The following is a 21709-nucleotide window of genomic DNA, read 5'->3' on the forward strand; positions in this document are numbered from 1 at the left end:
TTTGTACTTTATTCTGAAAAAAATGTAAAAAAAAAAAAAAATCCTACCTACCCTAAATTTCAAAGAGGTGTAATCGGAACCACAACATTTTTTTATTTGGCCAAGGCTACCCCGCCGCACCTGTCTCTACTGGAAGTATTCTCCAGCGTTTGATTGCGGTATTAATCCATGTCTGGTTTGTTTGCACATTATTATAATTGTGTCCCGTTATTGCCTACATGAGTTATGTGGAACACTTTACACTCCAAATTTCAATCTGCAAATTGTGAGCGATAACCACCACTACTAATAACTGATAATGAGCTGAGGGTCATCTTCTCCTGTGGAAAGCAGCGACTAAACTTCTACCCAACCTTTTCTCGATGAGGACACGCAGGAGACATATATTTCATGTGGTCATGCCAAATAACTCTTCAAAGTATCTATATCAAACATACAGGAGTGAGTGAGTTTACTTTTATGCCGCTTTTAGCAATATTCACAGCAATATCATGGTGATATCTGAGGTAATTTTCAAGGTGATAGAAGTTTCAGAAATCCTTCATTTTAACAATGAATCAATCCAAACAACCTACCTTGAATCCACCAGATCCTTGGTGTCGCCATTATGAGAGAGACCATTGACGGGTCCAGGAGCTAGGCTGGAACTGCTAGTACCTAAGTCCATCAGGATCCCCGAGTCGGTGGCTGACGGAATTCCAGCTTTGTTCTCCTGCAAGTCACTGACACTAGCACTCTCAGTCGAGTCTTTCACAGCTACATCCAGAGGAAAGTCCTCAATGTGTTCCACCGATCCTTTGCGTCCATCGCTTTTCTCGGACGTGTCGACATCTTTGTCCTCATCACTAGCATCATCGTATCTCAGTTGCTCCTTCACAGAGCTAGTGTCAGTATCACACTTAGAATTGATCACAGTATCAGACCCTTGCTTCCCATTTACCACCAGAGAACTGTCAGTCTTCTTCTCTTCCACTTTCTCTTCATTGCTTCTAGCACCTAGCTTGTTCTTGCCAAGGAGGTTCTGCAGTAATGGCGACTTGAACTTGGGTCTGTCGGAGGAACTACTGGACGATTTGTTTTCCACCAGCTGCTGGAGCAGGGGAGAGCGGAACTTGGGTGTGTCACCTCCATCTTGCCGCTCGGCTTTCTCACTGGGTGTGGAAGGGAGGGGAGATGACCCTCGGGGGGAACTTGGACCGGAGTCAGGTCTGCTGTCTTCAGATGAAATGGTGGTGACGATGTTGGTCACACTACCGGTTGTCGTGACAGTTGTTGTCATGGTTTCCTCAGTGCCGTCTTCGGCTGAACTCTCAGTTGAAGACTCGCCACTCTTGCTGGGGGAGCTGGTGGCTGACTTGGCAGGAGATTGAGTCTGTTGGTATAGATGAAAGAAAGATAAATATTGATAGTTTCGGAAAATTACTGTTCCCAATTGCCGTTTGTGATAAAGTTTTGGAACCAACATAAGGAAATGAGATATGATTACAATATTCTGACCCTATGCTCCAAGGTTTCTGAAAACATATTTCATTAATTCAGTGAGTGGAACCTTCAGACCTAACACTGTACAGCTTGTTCAGCTTGACCTGATCAAGTGAATACTAATGCATTGCGTGACCGAGTCACAACTGGTTGGGTCTACATTGTGAAGGGGTGCACCTTTGTCAGTTGATTATCAACATGTCCGCACAGCCGAGACAAGGTCACCGCTTAACATCTCAGTGTCGAGAAATTGTCAGCAATATCCTAACTTTCTTTAAATAGAAGCTACAGATGGTTTAATGTTTCCGATGCGAGCTTTTAGGCAGAGAGCAGCAACATTAATAACATTCTCTGCTCCCCCATGTAATGAAGTTAACTCGACCTGCCGTTTGTACCATTTGACCTCCCGGGTCATGCATATGTAGAGTAGCTCAGGTCAAGCTGAACAAGCTGTTAGTCAACCTAATGGTTGATGAAAGCGACAAGAACAAAGACAATTACAATTTGAGTAAAACCGATATACATAAATATGGTGCTGAGAGGCCAAGGAACACAAAGCAAGGTAAATCAGGGAATTCAACACACACTATCAGCTGATCCTCCCTTGGCTAGGGGAGACAACTCTATAACTTCAACCACAGGGCCATAACTCCACTTGATACACAACTTTGTCTAAAGAAAACACACCTCGCAGAAACTATACTATGTATACTGAAAACTTTGTTTAAATCTGATGTGAAAGTTAAGGATTGTCATCTTCAGCAGCTTATACCCGTGAAGATTTGGTCTTCAGTAACCCATGCTTGTTGTAAGAGGCCACTAACGGACTGGGCGGTTAGGCTTGCTGACTTGGTTGACATATGTCATCGTATCCAAGATATGTAGATTGACGCTCATGATGTTAAAACACTAGATCATCTGGTCCAGACTAGACTATTTACTAGTGGTGGTCCGATTAATTGAAATAATCGAAGATTGGTCGCAATGACAAACGACCAAGCAATCGATCATGTTTTCTCATAATCGAACACAAACAATTTTGGACCGCTTGTTTGCAATAACAATATTTTGCAAAAGGTTGATTTTGTCTCGACATTGCATAAGCAATACAAGCTCGTTCCAAGTCATGATTAAGTTTATCTTAACAACTCCAGGAAATGTATGTTCCTAACACACTAGTCATCCTTTAAAGATGTGAAATTTGCAAATGCATTTTGTGCAATTTGCGAAAAGAAACGAGAGAACTACATCTTTTTTCTTTATTTTTTGTGCATTAACAAACATAACCAGGAAAATTTGATAAATGACGCTAACCAATTATTTTCGATGATTGATCGGTTGTAATGAACCAATCATCAATAATGAGATTTACACCAATTCCCAACACTACTATTTACAGACCGCCGCCATACAGCTGGAACATTGCTGAGTGAGGCATCAAACAACAAACAAAGCAACAACTTCAGCAACAAACTTCAGCAACAACTTCAGCAACCTACCTTGGGTGATTCACTTCCATCAGTCTTCACTCTCTTCATGATCATCTCCAGACGCTGGAATAATGCGAAACAATTAGATCCAATGTCATGATCAACAAGGGTGTAAATACATCACACTGGGATAGTAAATGTCATTGGGCACTTTCAAAGGGAAGAATGATTTACTGAATGTTGTATTACGCTGTTGTCAGGAATATTCTGGCATATCAAGGTGTCGATACTGTGAGGTTCAGGTTTTACATCATAGTCAAGATTATTGCACTTATATAGTGATGAGCATGCACATGTATGTGTCTGTGTAGCTGCTTGGACTAGTGTGAAGTAAGGACAGCATTTAGTGCTAAGCAACCGACATACCATGCTGCAGTTTAACACGAGTGAGTGAGTTTAGTTTTACGCTTTTAAAACAATATTCCAGCAATATCATGGCAGGAGACACCAGAAATGGGCTTCATACATTGTACCCATGTGGGGAATTGAACCCGGGCCTTTTGTGTGACGAGTGAAAGCTTTAACCACTGGGCTACCCCACGCCCCAGTTTAACATGAATAACAACAAAGAGACAACAACTGACTCAAAGAGTCGACCAGTGCTTGTTTTGTCCTCTCAACAAAACAAGGCAGGTTAACAACAATTACCATGTTCTATCATCTTTTAGTATGGCATGGATTCAGATCAAGACCCACATCTACAGCTCTCCAGGAAGAACCCCTCTGACACAAATACTATGCTTAAGGACAGATGGATATCTATGGATCCTGACACACTATTAGGCAAGTTATGTGACCACCTAACTCCCTGTTCAGTTTTCACAACTTCCAGGTTCTCAGTACCCATCCTGTTAGGTGAGGTGAGGTGAAATTGGGTTTAACGTCGTGCTCGAGAATATTTCGTTCATATGACGACATGCATGCATGTGTATGTGTATGTGCGGCTGCTTGTACTAGCCCAGAATGAAGCTGGTTTTATAGTGCTAGCACATTGAGATACCATGCCGCAGTGAAGCATGAATACCCCACTCAGACACATTATACTGACCCTAATTCTCGAAACGTTCGTAACCCTAAGAATTCTTAACTTTGATCGTAGCCAATGTGTTAAGAATGGGCTTAAGACGTTCGTAGGGCTACGAACGTTTCGAGATTAGCTAGCCAGTCCTTGTTATACCCATTAATGCCGAACGCCAGGCAGGGACCAACAAGTACCATATTCTAACGTCTTTTGGTATGACTTGGTCAGGGATCGAACCCGCGACCTTCCGCTCACCGGGCGGACGCTCTAACCACTACACCACGGAGGCGGTCCATCCTGTTAGGGACCTCATGTGACATACCTTCTTCCTCTCCTGGCGTTCTTCCTCCTCCTTCTTCATCCTCTCCTGTCTCTCCTTCTCCTGTCTCTCAGACTCTTCCTTGGCTCGCTGCTCGGCCTCTTCTTTCTGTTATTGAGAGGGTTCATCACAGTGAGATCTTACAGAACACAAATTTGAAGCTGTTCTCAAATGTATGCAGAACACAGAATCTAGTCATAGCGCATGCTTCAGCTAAAACAAGTCATGTTTCAGGGCGGTAGTGATGAGTCAGTCAGTCAGGTCTGGGCCCCGTTCCTCAAAGCGATCGTATGCTTTAACATAGACTTACAACTTTCAAGTTTCGTAGAGCTACGATCGCTTTGAGGAACGGGGCCCTGGACAATTACTATTCTGATAAACCTACAAGTTGAGTGCTGACAAACCAAGTGGGATAATCCTTCCACCTGTGTGAACAGGTATTTGTCTTCACAATTCTCAATACAATTCCTGCTTCCTAAAGTATGGAATATTCTCAAGCCTGTATGCTCCAGGCCAAACATGGCCATCAGCCTGGTAGTGTGAGATGTAATATTTGGTGAGGACAAGGACTTTAGAGACTTTCTTTTCAACTAATAACGATGGAATATTCTCATTTCTATGTAATGTCAGAAAATAGTGTCACTATCTGCTTATCCAATTCCCAAGTGCCATTTTAAACGTCTTGGCAAACCCACTAAATCACTTATAGAAATATAACGAACATGGGACTTGTGGCATTTCAGACATGGAATTTATTTACCCCTCACTATTATGTACACTATGATATGTAAAGGTGTTGGGGGTTTGTTCTCCAGTATAGCAGATATGGGTCAGGGTAGCCCAGGGGTGGAAATAACCCATTGCCAGATGTCCGAGTCCAGTGTTTTTTTCTGTCGGGCAAGCAAATTTGTATATCACACTGTACCGGGGTCCAGTTGACTTTCCAATGTTAATTATGTTGTTTATTTTAAAAATTCAACAAGAAAACGGCTGGTATAGTGGAAAAATTATCAGGGCAAGTGATTTTACATGTGCCCCTGTTCCGGGGTACACTAGCAATTTTAAAGTTATTTCCACCCCTGTAGCCTAGTAGTTACGCATTTGCATCCTGATCTGACTTATCATCACAACAAATACATATGTTCTACTCCCCAGATAGGTACAGTGTGTAAACCTATATATATACATATAACGGTCCAATGACACTCAATAAGTGAGTGAGTTTGTTCTTACACCACTTTTAGCAATATTCCAGCAATATCATGGGGATATCAGAAATAAGCTTCACACATTGTACCCATGTGGGGAATTGAACGCAGGTCTTCGACCTGACAAGCGAACGCTTTACCACACGGCTACCCAACCCCGCCCCATGATATTCAAATCTTCAAGAGGTGAACATAATTGGGTAAATGAGGGATTGAAAGCAGAAGTAGTCTCAAACTTGTATTTACAGCGATTCTCTCCTGTTCCAGCCTCTCTGCCTCCTCCTTCTTGCGAGACTCTTCAGCCTCGATGGCCTTCCTGAGTCTCTCTTCCTCAGCCCTGCGAGCGTCCTCAGCTAGGCTCAAAGACTCTTCCTCCTGGCGACACTGCTCCTCTTCCTCCGCCTTCATACGTGCTTCCTCTGCCAGTCTGCACAAGAAGATGATATACTGTAGCTTAACACACACACTGAAGCTGAATTATCTTGGCAACAATCCCAACATATGTTAAATCCTCTTCTTCCTTAAACCTTAGTCTGGATTTTGTGAATAATTAGCATCAGAATTGTAAAATGAAACAACCACACATTTGTGGTAATGAAAATTGTGAGTGGATTTTGTTATGCTTATTAACATTATTACATACTGTTATCAAACAGTTTCCTTATTGATAGTGATGTAATCTATGTGCCCTTGAATCTTAAACCTCTACATCTCTCTATAGTGATGTAATCTATGTGCCCTTGAATCTTAAACCTCTACATCTCTCTATAAGCTTGACTGACTCATGGAAGCACTCCTATGGTTCTCACTCACAATGTCAAGTTGAAACGCTCGCTTTACATTACCATTTTAGCAATCCATCAAACATCAACATGAGGGAAGAGGAACTGAGCAAGGGAGGTAACTTGCATTGCCTAGAGACCAATGCCACAGTCTTTATGGACATGAAGATAAACTTTACATCAAATGATTTTCTGAGGGTTTTCGCATATCAGTCAGTTTCTCAATGTAGAAACTCTTGCAAACTCTATCGTTATAATATAATAATAATGTCCACTTGTATGGCGTTATGAATGGGTCTGGCCTCCGTGTTGTTGACATTGCAAATCAAACAATGAGGCTGGTTTGTAAACTGCATTCTGATTGGTCCGCTAGAAGGAGTAGTCAAGCAAATTAGATTAATAAAAATCATGATTATTAGAACCATGGGAGTCTATCCAAAATACAAGTGTAGGCATGCCAAACTGTGAACTCTGGAGATAAGAGGACGAAAAGAATATATGTTTCTAATGAATGAATTAATCCTCAATTAAAAGTCCAAAAGTTAAAAAAATCTTACTAATGTTATCAAATACTAAAAAGGCAATACCAATACACACAATCAACTTCACATTAATATAAATTTACACTATTTTTCAGTTCTTCTTTCACAAACTTCAATAGAAAATAAAAAATTCTACACAAGAAATTTATATCTGTTATATGGGTAAAAGAACAATTTAGCTATGGTTGGAACAAACAAATCTAAGCACAGGCCACTTATCCATGAACAATTGAGCATTTTTTTTAGTGACTAGCGAAGAATCACACAATCTGAGTTATGTACCCTACCTTTCTTCTTCAAGCCTCTGTCTCTCAATCTCAGCTTCCTTCTCAGCCTTCTCCCTTGCCTGACGTCGTTTCTCAGCAAGCTTGGCTTTGTACTCCTCCACAGAGATGTCCTGGGTGGACTTGGACATACTGGACATGTCCACTGACTTGGACATGATGTCCGGTGTGGGTTTGGATGAGATGTCCATCACTGACCGGGACATGGCCTCGTGGGCTGATCGAGACATGGCAGCCTTGTCATCCTCTATCACAACCTGTGGGGCTCCAACAGGTGCCTCCTTAGACTTGTCCTTCAGTATTGGCTTTGAAGGCAGCTGAAACAGTTAATAGCACGTTATAGTATTTGACGATTCAGATCAGAATACTGTGTGCCCTGCTGAAACACCTAAATTTTCATAAATTACATCAAATTTTCGTTTTAAAAAATGTTTCTTGAAGTTTTAGGCTGAAAAATAATTTTTTGGCAAATGTACCCCATAAGCATATTAGGAGATTTTCTTGGAATACACATGATGTCATGGAAACAGATTTATTAGATCATGCAGAATTTCCTTGTCAAACTCTTTACTTTGCAGTTGTAAAGTTTGAAAATACGAAATGAGATTTGAAAAGAAAACTCACTTCTACAAATTGTTAAAAAAAGAATTCTGAACATAAAGTGCACAAAGATTAATATTTGACCTGTAAATTAACTAAGGGTTAGTAAAAGCTATTAATTGTATGAGAATACAAACGAACGTGAGAACGTAGTGGTATGGTGGCGATGTTTGGTGAGACACAAACACTCAATAGTCCACAACCTAAGATTTAACCTACCTTGATTAATAACAGTTGCAAAACTAATGTATTGTTACAATTCAGATACTTCAGATAGTTCCAGATTTGGATACTGAAATGTCTTAGTATTACTGAAACGTCGAGGTAAAGAGCTTGTGCTTTTCAGTTATTTTGTATTAGACTGACTGAGTTTAGTTTTACACCGCTTTTAGCAATATTCCAGCAACATCACGGCGGGGGACACCAGAAATGGGCTTCACACATTGTACCCATGGGGGATTCACCCATGTTCAGCGTGACATGTGGGGAATTTTAACTAGGGCTACCCCAATCGCCCCACTTATATTGGAAGCTTTAACCACTAGGCTACCCCATTGCACCATTCTGGATATTGTTACAGGAGTGTCTAGATTCTTGATCATTAGCTCTAACACAGCCTATTGCACGATTTTATTCTGGACTGATTGTTACAGGACTGTTGTCACTCTTCATAGTCCCAGTCATATTTTACTTTGTGATGACTCCAAAACTGGCCATTTCATGATCTTCAGACGTAATGGTTCATGTTGATATTATGGCAATAAAGATCCATTATTAATGGGAGATAAGAATCATGCAATATCATTTTTTCTAACAGAAAATTTAATGAAAATGTATGATTTTGTTTCAAAAGTGCCTTTATGAAATATTTAGTTTTAAATGCTTGTTTTAAAAATGATTGATTACGGTCACAAAGGATATATAATTATATACATAAACATATACACACATACAGGTGAAAGATAACCTAGCAAGTTGCCAGGTATTGGTTCGATTATGGGTATATTTCCAATATATACATGTTCTTATACAAGGGTTACAGTACCCGGGTACACCTGAATACACATCTATCTACAGATACAACATAAACAGTGCCACCACAGATACTGAACATCTAGGATACAACATAACAACATCTGGCTGAACCTTGTGCTGTAACACATGCACCAAACCTGGAAACATCACACTATGCTCGTCCAAGGCTAAGTAATAATGTTCCGACAACAGGAGCATAAGTTTCATTTTTTTTTCTTTTTTCGAAAGTCAATATCTTATCTATGGGAATTAACTTTCATTTTAGACTAAACAGGAACTTGTTCCCAAAGTTTAAAAATGTTACTGTATACAATATTTGATCATTGTTGTTTACCGGTCGATACCATTGGTTGGTTTGTTGAATGACGCACTCAAATATTCCAGCTATATGGTGACAGTGTGTAAACAATCAAGTCTGCTCCAGACAATCCAGTGATCAACAGCATGAGCATGTATCTACAGTTGAGATACAATGACATGGGTCAGCCAGCCTGACCACCTGACCCCGTTAGTCACCTCTTACGACAAGCCTGGGTTGCTGGAGACCTATTCTTATCGGATCTTCAGGAGTCCACAATGACTTGTTTATGGTTTTCATAAGTGTTCCCCCCAGCCCCAGGTTAACGCATTAGATATTTAACAGGGCGATAATGATATACATGGGAGTTATTTATAACTAGATCTACATTACTGTCTATCTATAGGCGAGTCAGCTTGAAGCAAAAGATCTGTGACTACTTAGTGTACTATAATTCAGCGCTAGTGTTCATCAGGTCCAAGTTTTAGTGTACTATAATTCAGCGCTAGTGTTCATCAGGTCCAAGTTTTAGTGTACTATAATTCAGCGCTAGTGTTCATCAGGTCCAAGTTTTAGTGTACTATCAGGTCATCAGGTCCAAGTTTTAGTGTACTATAATTCAGCGCTAGTGTTCATCAGGTCCAAGTTTTAGTGTACTATAATTCAGCGCTAGTGTTCATCAGGTCCAAGTTTTAGTGTACTATAATTCAGCGCTAGTGTTCATCAGGTCCAAGTTTTCCATTGCAAGTTACAGCTATCAAGAACAACATTCAGCTATTTTATTTCTGTACCATCCAGACCTGTCTCTCCAGGCGTCAGTAAAGGAGAATTACAAAATGTCCCATAGCTCACAGACACCATTGGCCTATCTCCGATACTTATCACTTGTGACAGCAGACAAGTCATGACACACAAAACCAACCATATCAATTACACAGGATTAGTTTGTTGATGAAGCTGTCATCCTTTCACTACCAGTGTATGTACTCTTGTGACGGTATTGCCACCATAAAAAGCTGCAAGATTGATGGTGCAGGTCTAGACAATAATTCCTAATTCAGGACACACATTGTCATACAACAGTATTGCAATTTGGTTCAGCTGAAATTGAAGTATGTCCTTAACTGCGCTTTTCAAATGTAGGATTTAAACCCTAGTTTACTATCTGTTACATAAGTCCACATTTATTACATATTGGTAACATTGAGTTCCTTCAAGCAATATATCACTGCAGCCTGTCTATACTTGAGTCTGGATCAAACAACCAATGGTTGATATTAAGAGCACTTCCCCAAACTGATGGGTATGCTAACACGCCATCAACCATGTCACAGAGTCTTATCGCTGAATCAGCTGCTTCCTCATTGGAGAAGCATAGGTTACAGGTTAACATTCTAACCAAATCTTCACATAGCAGGCAATGTCAGACATATCAAGAATTTGATGCCTTCATGTGTTGAAAAGTATCAGATCTTCTACAAACAAACACAATGACCAGATCCAGTCACCTCATGATAAGAATGTTCCGATACCTAACACTGACCGTTTTCCTGAAAATGACCTAGAAGAGAAAAAGTGTTTGCAGTGTTGGAGAAATGACTCAGATTTATCCTACAAGCAGCCTATAATCTCAAGCGTGACATAACTCAAGCAAGATAATCCAATGCCTGAAATGAAACAAGTGTATTAGAACAAAACTAAACTTTCAGCAAACTCAAATACAGAATGAAAAGGATAGTGCCAAATGTCAACCTGGACCCAATAGCGATCATAAGGCCAACACGATCGTACTTCCATACAGAGTTATGAGAGCTTGGCACTAAGGATGCTTTTTGTCAGGGCTGTTAACAAGGACCTTCTCAGTATTGCAGTATCCTGTTCATTCGTGTAGTAAAACAGGGAAAGGAAATCATGACGAAACTTTAACCTCATTCAAATATATGGCACAAAAGAACTTTAAGAACACGAAATTATTTCATATTACTATCTATCATAGCAATATGAATGACTTGACTGTTCCTTACTTTCTTTTGACCAGTATTATTATATATAAAAAGAAATACGATTTTAACTTGAAAGTAATTTTTGTTTTGTTGCAACTCAAATCCAATTTGTTAAACTTTTTTATCCACTGCGTTAAATGGCTATTCAGTCTTTGAAAAGAGGCATGAAGGTTATTGTCAAAACTGAAATGTTCAATGTTAAGCATTTACAGGTCTTGAAATTGAAATACTATGGGAGCAGAGCTACAATATCTCAGGATCCTTGTAATTTTGAAACACTGGTTATTTCTTTATAGGATATACAAGTGTTGAGTAATTGTTGCTATTGCTGAAAGCACTATTTGATTTTCTTGAGGCCAAAGAGGATCTGTGATTTCATCATGACATCCTTCCTCTGTAGGATTATAAGATACAGATACACAGACAATATGTTGCGAAGCGTGCAAGCAATGGTGCATGCAAAACACAAACCTTTCTTGCACCAGTGGCAAGATTTGTGGTGGACAAAGATTTTCTAGGCGACAATCGTGTTCTAGGCGACTTCTGTAACATGACGTATGCAGGAGGTTCATACGGCAAATCAGAAAACTAGCAGATGCAGTCAACTCAACGATCAGGGCATGACGCATTAACATCTCTCGACAGATTACATTCCATGTTGACACATGCATTCAGTCCATTCACAAAAGCAATTCAGAAGCGATTTTATTTGACAAAACTTTAAATACCTCGGCCATGCACCTATCTTCCTCGAGGAAAATTTCAACACTTGAACCCAGTGACCAAGTGGTCCATTCCTGAACATATGACCATGCTTGCCATACGCATACTAGTATGTTCTGTCATGCGAGGTTCAAGTTCTTCATGCAGGCCCTGCTAAAAATTGATCTTAAAAGCTAAAAATGTAAGCATCAACCAGGGGTTCAAAGCTGGGAAAGCTTTTTTTAAAACTCAAGGCATGAGTTCCAAAAGAACATAGCAATAATGATATAATACAGTCTGTAATTTTAGCCACTGTTAAGAAGCTTGAGTCGCGTAAAATTTTGTTTGGTCAAGTAACCTCTGGTAACATTATCAAAATTATGCTAAGAGACATAATCTGGCAAGAAGACCAAGATTTTGGTACCAACTGTGACAGTAGTTTGAATTGAGTTATTTTCTACAGACTGATATCGATAAAAATGAAGAAAAGGGAATCCTATTGCTTTCTGACCAGTGTCCTTGTAATTCAGTTTCTTTTCCAACTGACAAAATACAAAATATGCCTTCTTCAGACTGACTGACAATATTCCAGCAACATCACTGCGGGGAACACCAGAAATGGGCTTCACACCTGCTTCAGAAAGACTGTCAGCAGCTGTATCATGTTTGGGCTTTCCTCTGACATTAAGTTGACATGATATAACGGGAGTAATGTCAAAACTGGCAATAAACCCAACTCACTCACTCACTCATAAAGTATCAGTTCAGCACTACAGCAAACACACACAAGCTGACAGTATATACTTACAACAATCAATAAGTAAATTACTTGCAGAATGGAAACCAACTTTTGTTACGAAAAATTGAAAAATGCACTATTTAATTCTAAATCTCTGCTACAACTGCACAAACATCAACATCGAGTGCATCATGACGTAGCAAGCAACATCAACACCCACCTTAGGAGCGGGAGTTCCTTCAGCCTTGGCCTCAGCTTCTGGTTTCTCTCGAATTTGTTTCGGCTGAGACAGTCTGTCAATTGACCGACGATTCATCTTGAGAGCTTGTTTCTTCTCTGCATCTGTCCCATTTTCTTTCTTCTCTTCCTCCTTCTTTCTCTCCATGATTTGACTGCCTAAAGACTTCCGAGGAGTTCTATTAGGTTTGTCTGCTGACGAGCAAGAGGTTCTTAGTTACAGAACCAGAAACGGCAATACTGATGTCAATTTGCAACTGAACGCTTTAAAAGGTGAGTGAAAAAGTCTAGAAAATACTAGTATATAAAGAACTAGAAGGCAAGAGGCAGCTACAACAATGGGACCATTTCATTCAAAAATGCTAACTTTTGTTCGAAACTACATTTCAATTTCCTGAGGAACATCACGTCATGTCCCAAAGTGTCTAAATGCAACTGCCAAAAAATGTGGCCTTGTTGACAAAACGAAGATAACAAATAGTATCCCAAAACCAATACTACATCTACAACATCATTACAGACATATACAGTAACTATGGGAACACAATCTACGAGCATCGGCAACTTTGAAGCAGAGGACATATTGTTTTCAAAATGGATGATGATGGCCATTATCAGGGGAGACAACTTTTAAAGTACTAGCTGCCCTTGGACAGAATGAGTAGGTTGTAACTATAATTCAAATAGGTTAGATAACAAGAAGAAAAGGTTAAAGTTAGGTAGAACCAGATCCCTAAAACTGAATGTTATTACAAAAAGAAACATCTTCTCCAAAACCTGGTGGACCCATAGTAAATATTTGTTGGTCCATTTGCCTCTCTCTGACGAATCAATAATCAGAACTTGCCATGTTATCAAACATCTTTTGCTGCAACTGCAGGTGGTTTTCTTGTCATGCAAAATGAAACTCTTTTATTCAAGCTTACATAGCTCCATTACAGAAACCCTCTTATTGAAAAGAATCCATTTCTGGGTACATGCAATACAATTCACTACCAGTTTAACTGTAAATAAGCAGAGAGGTTTTTCTTATCCAATACGGAAAGTCAATTGAGAGGATGATTTTTCTTTAAAAATTCAAAACTGTTTTGACTGAGTATGAGTGGATAAAACTGGTCTCAAATGGATGCTTCGAATGAACCAAAGACAAGTAAATGAAAGTGTCATCTGAAATCTCTCTCTTTTCAAGTAGATCAATCCCTGCATTGATCATTATACATGGATTCAAATCCATCGTTTTCAGTTGGCTTATCCTTTTGTGAAGCCTGTATGCAAGAAGACCTATTACCTCTAGAGAGCCTGTCAGTGCTCTTGCTCCGTGGGGATGCCTGGTTGGGTATCTCCACACGCATAAAGCTGGGCATACTGCTAGCAATACTGGCCGGACGTGGCTTACGAGGTTTCTGCTCTCTCAGGCGAACTGAGTTAAGGCCCACTGTACTCTTTGGACGTTGAGGCGGAGGATTGCTGGATGCTAGAATAGATCGACGACCCTCTGGGATGGCGTTGAGAGCTGGGGGGGAGAGGGCAGGGCAGGGGAGGAGGGAGGGAGAGAGAAACAACAGGTGAATTTTGTGTCAGTAAGACAAGTACAGACGAACCCTTCACCATTGTCAGTTGTCGGATGATCATGTGATGAGAAATGAGAGCTGGAAAAGCATGTGCAACTAACTGATGACGTGAAATTGTGATGCACATGTCAAAGTGACGTCAACAATGTCAATCACAGAATCAACTACTAAGATTAATGACAACAATGAAAGGTGACAAGAATGCAGAACTGAGGTGTAAAGCACTTAGGTAAAGAATCTGATTTGCAGTTTTTCCCATCATTTAACCAATGAGAGTTCTTTTACTTCTTTTAAAACAATGGGGTTTATATTCATTATTGTCATTTCAGAAACAGTAATATCAGAGCTGGAAGTGGGACCACTTGTTTGATAAAGGCACTAAACATTCAACCAAATGTCACATTGTCAGAAAATCTGTCAGGTTTCTCCAAATATAACAGTCACATTATCTGACAATCACGAGTACATTTGTCTTGTTTTAAAATTTTCAATATCTAACCATGCCATTGACATGATGGAGGAATAGAATAGATTGAAATTCCTAAGGATGACTTGTATCACTTCAGTTTTGCAAGAATGATGAAAAAACACAACAAAAAGGTAAGCTCATGAGATGAATTAGGAAAGTGATCTAATCTCTACATCTACAGATTCTAATTTCATTTCAATCTTCAATTTACGACAACATATACAAACAAAGAACAAAATGCACTTTAACATTCTTCATCAACTAACAGAAAATCCTTGCATCATTTACTATTATGCAACCTCATGCATGTCAGCGCACATTCCTTTGAAAACCATATCTGGGGAAGTTGTCACATGCATATCAAGGTTTTAGAGCTTAATGGGAAAATTCATTGATGCCTTGTGAGCAAGTATGTTAATACAATTATGATAGAACAGCTTTACACCATGTAGCATCAATACAGGTAGGCAGAGTTATCTTTCCTTGCAAGGATCCCCATGGCAACTGTTTCAAGCTTTCAGGGCCTCGTGTAATATTTATGAGATACAACACCCAGATAACTTTGTCAGGAAATAAATTGTATTTTCCTTGTGAAAGACCAGGCCCTGATTTCTCGAAACAAACTTAAGTCTGAGTTTTGACTTAAGTTCGAATTTTTACTCAAATCTGAGAAAAAATTTCCCTAAATTTTAAGACACTAAATCTGCTGCCTGACTTTTTAATCACTCAAATATCAATTTGTCAACTCTTATAACAAACAGGGATCTGGGCACCTACTCTGACCATGGGTTGATCCAGGTATGCTTATTTTGCATATTTCTTATTACACACCCTATATTCCAGGTAAGTGACGGCTGTCTGAATGATTAAGTATGGTCCAGACAAAACAGTGGTTGACATCATGAGCACCAGTCCACAATCCTGAGACCACGACGACATGAGGCACCACGAGTCTGACCATACAATCATAGGCTGCTGGGGGCACCAATTTTGAAATATGATCCCAACTGAGGTCTAACTTCAAGTTGCAAACGGGTCTCAAGGGGGCATATTTCAAAACTGTCTCTATTTCTTCCTTGATCATAACTAAATTTAAATGAAATCTAAAGACCAAAAAAATATTAAAAAACACAAAAACGACAATGAAGAAATGAAAATAGACACAAAACAACAAAAAGCCTGTCAAGGTTAGTTATTGAAAAGAAATAGAAAATAAGAACATGAAACATTCCTCTGTGTAACTCAGAGGAACAAAACAAAAGCATCTTACCCAACAAAGAATCTGGTCTGTTGTTAAGCATACCCGAAGAAGCAAAGTCTGGGTTTCGTTTGTGATAAAGCACACTCATGGAGACCGACAAATGCTTGGAAGGGGGGTTCTCACCAGGGCAAGGTCCTACAGTAACAAGCAAGCAAAATGCACCACCATGCCTGCCATGTGTTCTAGGCACATGGCAATCTACACCTGTCACAGACCGCATGAGCATGTTATGAAATGCAATGAGCACAACCCGTGTCGCAATAGACAAAGATGTGATGAGAAGACTTGTTTCATTGTGATAAACAGTCGAAATTAACAAGCATCTGTGAAATTGTTTAAAGCAAAGGAAAGTTACCGTATATATAAATGCAAGAGCTCAATAAGGACAAGAAATGAGCACAAACCACCCATATTATATGACTGTCCCCATAAAAATAATGCACGTCGAAAGATTTGTTTGCAAAAAGCTGGCGGAGTTTTATCTACCTGAAATATAAAAGGTGTTCAAAGGGGTGAGGAAATATATTACAGACCTTTGCGGGATCTTTTCTTGTAAAGAGCTAGGAAACACAAGGACAAGCGTAAGAAGCAATTCGGTATCCAGGGGAGATAACTGTTGCTGATACTGTGTCCAAGTTTACTGAAACTACTTTTATTTTTAACCTGAATCCTTTATCCATAAACATAAACCTGGTCGTGGAACACAATAATCCAATCCTACAATTGTTAAAAAAATTCACTGCAAATGTGAAGGAATGTGTTTTATGTGGAGCAAGAAGAGTTACTGAATATCTTGCATAAACGTGAACAAAGCTGGTATAAGGATTAGACAAATATTCTCACTTGCTGCTTAGCGGAAATTAGTGCTTGTATGAGAGGGTAAGCTTCTGAATGTGAAGGGTACCTGCTTCACTAATGTCACAATGAAACAAGTCTCAGTTTCTAGTTTCTAGAGTCTATCGTTAAAAATCTGATTTATAAAAATGAGTCTGGTGTTGCATGAAAAAGCCACGGATCATTATATTAGCAAGCATTTTTAGAAAAGAAAATATGATCATTATGTAAAGGATCTTTTGTCACAGTGCTTAGAATTTGTAAAAAATATTTTCAGCATTTCATAACATTCACATGCAGAAGAAAGAGTTCAAATCAACTGCATCACATTTAATCACATTCGTTAAAATGTAAATCAAGCGATTTATTCTTTATCCAGTTAGCACGTACAGGAAATGGTTAAGTCGTCCCATTCAAGGAATGACATCAATGCCAAACCATGCTCCAGAAATTACAGGCGAACTTAATAATGGAAATGCATCTGTTACCAATATTCACATTCAAAATGCATATAGGTCCAGAAGGTGCATTCAAGGCAATTAACAGTACCTGCATGCTTGGTGCAGTATATGGATAATTGCAGCAGAATGGCTGTTTGCAAGAGCGTGAGTAACCCTTTAGTATAGGACCAATCACTGCACTAAGATTAGTCCAAGATTTGGCTGAAGACTCGTACAATGCATTCATGTCTTTGTAAAATACACAGATCTGTGCCATCTGTGTAGTTTCAAGGACTGTAATGATTTCTTGTAGTATCTATAATACACTGCAGCACAATATGATCATCACATTATGTACTGAAAGCTACATAGCACTATATGTATATGTACCAATGTTGGACGTCAATGCTTCCATTAGATCACATACTGTCTAGTTTGGGGATGGTGTGGGCTTGCTGACAGTTCCATAATCTTCATGAAAAATAGAATGAATCTTGTTTTCAATCCCTTTCATTCATTTACATCAGTTTCAGAAGTCGCCACTTAATGAAGCCCAGCCAAATAAAATTGATCTTGGTCTGGTTGTTTTGCCGACAATAGACCATGTGATCAAATCAGAACTTAATTATGACAGTTCCTGTTTCAGTGCCAGTAAGCTCAACTGATAGGGCGTCAACAAACCCCAACACTTCTTCTTTAAGAATTAAGTATATTTAAGTTTATTTAAGAAATTCAGTTTGTGCTACGGCAAGTATAGTGTGATAAAGTACAATTTTGCCCTGAACAATTACAGTCAAAGCACAAGGAAGCATCTTACAATATATGAGTTGCAAGCTTGATACAAGTATCATAACGCAGCCTGTGACTGAAGCCACTAGTCTGTAGCCCGAGTTTTAAATTTTTTCCCAGTCTCATAAACTGTACGAAAGTATGCACATTAAGACTAACCTCTCCTGACAATTGCATCAAGCCCATGGCGGTAGACTCAAAGCTTCTGGCGCTGATCGATAATGCATATCATTGTGCCACAGTGTATCATTCGATTCATTACAGTCCCACGTATTTCAAAATATGTGCAACAGCAAACTGTATGATAAACAAACAAAACAAACAACAACAAAAGACACCAAGACTACTTGCTACATAAGAAGCTCAAGCATCTAAGCTAGGTAAAGCAAAAGAGTACATGCAAGCTGAGAAAGGTTCATCATGCTAGATATCTGTGATACATGGGAAGAATCTAACTCAAGTGTCTTTAGATATCCAATACATCAACACAATAAATGTTGTAAACGTTTATCAAGTGTTGATATATTTGATAACTAACGACATGAGAGTGAGATCCTATTTTTCGTCCAAAATCTTACTTCCAAGTTTTCAGTTTTTAAACGGCAAAAATCAGTGTCTTGAGTGTAAAGCATACCAGCTTCATTGGAAGCGATAAGTGATGTCATTTGACTGTGACGTCGCTTTAACTGATGACGTCACAATGGTCTGCAAAGCATTGTGCTGCAATTTCACAGCAGGGAGATATGAAATCTTATCCAACCGTTATCTCCTGTGGAAGCAAGTCTTGGTAGATACAGATTGTTAGTGTGTTAGTCGTTTTAGTGATATTATATATCGAGTACCATAAGATGCAAACACAACTTAGTGAGATGAGATTCTCATAATGGAGGATACCATGGTAACTGCATCCCTTAGATATCCATCCTCATAAAGAACTGAAGTACTATTTCCCTTCCAGATAATTTTGTTTTTGAGCTCTGGCATTAATTGTTAATATCAGTTTTGACAACATGAAAAGCTTTTGAGAATCATTCTGTGACACGCCTGCTGATTTGGGTGACAAAGCTTCATGCAGGGTTGAAGAACAAAGGGAAGTTCTCAACATGACAATGACAGGGTTGTCGTTTCGATACCTTGGTTCGGCCTGCCCTTATCTGTGGATCTCACAATCAGGTTTATACACACATAAAATATGAGGGACTGATTTATAGTTCCATGCAGTCTTTTGGGTGAAGTGGGTAGGGAGGGCAGGGGAGTTCTTTTAAGGAGATCCTCTTTCAATGACCGTTATTTCAAAAATTAAATCTTTGAGGATCCCCATAAAAGTTTACAAAATTCTCAAATTTGATACAAATAACATTTACTTTAATGTCAAGGTTGTAATTAACATTTCATTATCATGATCCAACTTGATATTACAGAATTATTATTAAATTTATTATAAAAATGTTATTTTACGATAAAACATTTTAATCTCACTAAATTATGATGCAATTATATAGAGCAGAAAAATATCCCATCACCAGTGCTTTCAGCTTTACATTGATGCTATACTGACAATAAAATAAACCCATTAACCTTGACGATTTCCCAAAAGAAACTAATGGATTAGAGTGTGTTAAACACCTACCAGTTATATGGTTAATGTCAATACAACAGTGCCGTCGAACAGTGCTACACGCAGACAGAGCACGACGCTGCGGTCGAGCATAGTCCGAGTCGGAACCATTAGGAGAGCGGCGTATAAGCGCACTATGAGAAGATGACCGCTTTGGTCGCTCAGAAGGCTGGCAAATCTCACGAGGTGTGCGGCTACCAAAGCCGAAAACGTGACCACTCCCCCCTTTCCGTCCCCCGAGTTTCCACTGCTCATACCGGGCCACTCGTTCCTGCGCCCTGTAAATGATTTCCTCCCGACGTTGCTGCAGAAAAATACACAAAAATCAATCAAAAACATTTCATCTGTCAAATCGATGGCGCCCAAGTCCAGTGAAGTGAGTGAGTGAGTGAGTGAGTTTAGTTTTACACCGCACTATAGCGGCAGTCTGTAAATAATCGAGTCCGGACCAGACAATCCAGTGATCAACAGCATGAAAATCGATCTGCACAACTGGGAACTGATGACATGTGTCAACCAAATCAGCGAGCCTGACCACTCGATCCCGTTAGCCGCCTCTTACGACAACATAGTCGCGTATTGTGGCAAGCATTGGTTGCTGAAGACCTATTCTACCCCGGATCTTCACGGGTCAGTCCAGTGAAGTAAAAAATGTTTGTTCTAGTAACTCAGCTAAAATTAGTTCCCGTAACACTAAAATCTGCAGAAAATGATACTAAGAGCCTCTCTCTCTCTTTTTCTGTGTATGTGTGCGCGTGTGTATGCATGTGTGTGTGTATGCATGTGTGTATGCATGTGTCTGTGCAAGTGTGTGTTCAGTCAGAGGTCACCAAAAATAACACCTACAAACCTACATCCTAAAATCACACTTGGTTTCAAAATCTAATTTAAAGGCATCAAAACTATGTTCAAATCATCTAAACTAAAAACACTGTAGCTTTAACATAACATCAGTTGTAGGTGTATTATAATGCTACTTCTACTCTTCTCTCAGATTCCTTGAAGTTTCAAACTGATTTGAATATGTACCAGGGGTTGAAATGTTTTTCAAAACTCCACTGGACACAGGTCCAGTAATCTTTCAAAATCCACTTGAGTAAATATTAATTTCACTTGACCACAATTAACAATTTGGTTTTATTTTGTAAGTATTCTTTATCAATTGATAGCAATTGCATTTTTATTTCATCATCAAAATTCATATATCAAAACATTTCAGTAGTTTGGCTCTACTGTACCACAGTAAAGTTTAATGTGGATATTTACTTGACCGACCGGAGAAATCCAATCGACCTGGGCATCGGGCAATGGTATTTTTCAACCCATGTACACATCAATGACTAGGATGACAGACCATGTTTCAGAAATACAGTGTCACTTGACCATTATTAATCAGAAATTGGGGATCAGATATTAAACTGAAATATCAATAACCTGTCAATCTGACGCACTGCATCCTTAAATATAGATATACATGTTGTGTATCTAACATGAAAGAATTGGGCGTTTATTAAGTCCTTTGGAGTAGTGTAGTTTGATAAAAACAAGACCATCCATGATTATTGCTCTGCAGAAGCCCAGTCACCTTCATCCTGATGAACCATACTGAAGCACAGCCACATCTGTGCACAACCCAATGAGTCACGGCTTCAGCGCAGTGTGATATTGACAAGCTAGCAGCTTACTTTTGAAATGCAACACATTTGCCTGTTGCCTGTCTGTCAATACTTGACAAGGTCAAGGTCACTTAGTCAGGTGAGGTGAATTGGGAAGAGAGCTTTTGTATTTGGTGGCAACAGTACTGTACCATTACTTCACAGCTGGTGTGCTCCAGTCAACTGTTTTCGGGTGATGTGAATTGCTTTTTGTATATTGGTCAATAACGATTGATTTCTATTTGTGAAAATGTCTATGTGGCAAGGGAAAAAAAGCATCTGCCTTTCATTGCAGGCAATTGTGAATAATGTACATGTAGATGAACCTTT

General features: G+C 39.3%; 1 protein-coding gene across 1 annotated transcript in view; it reads right to left on the reverse strand.

Annotated features, from left to right (window-relative positions):
- The window catches only part of LOC124269258 (ensconsin-like), a 64941-nt gene that overhangs the window by 15621 nt on the left and 27611 nt on the right, over positions 1–21709 (reverse strand). Inside the window, 11 exon segments of the mRNA XM_046704269.1 lie at positions 576–1372; positions 2982–3035; positions 4316–4420; positions 5767–5947; positions 7132–7445; positions 11536–11607; positions 12726–12934; positions 14031–14255; positions 16053–16178; positions 16577–16603; positions 19737–20028. Coding sequence (XP_046560225.1) covers positions 576–1372; positions 2982–3035; positions 4316–4420; positions 5767–5947; positions 7132–7445; positions 11536–11607; positions 12726–12934; positions 14031–14255; positions 16053–16178; positions 16577–16603; positions 19737–20028 — 2402 coding nt within the window.

Source organism: Haliotis rubra, unplaced genomic scaffold, assembly GCF_003918875.1.
Source record: "Haliotis rubra isolate DU_JTF1 unplaced genomic scaffold, ASM391887v1 Scf143, whole genome shotgun sequence".
Lineage (NCBI taxonomy): Eukaryota > Metazoa > Mollusca > Gastropoda > Lepetellida > Haliotidae > Haliotis > Haliotis rubra.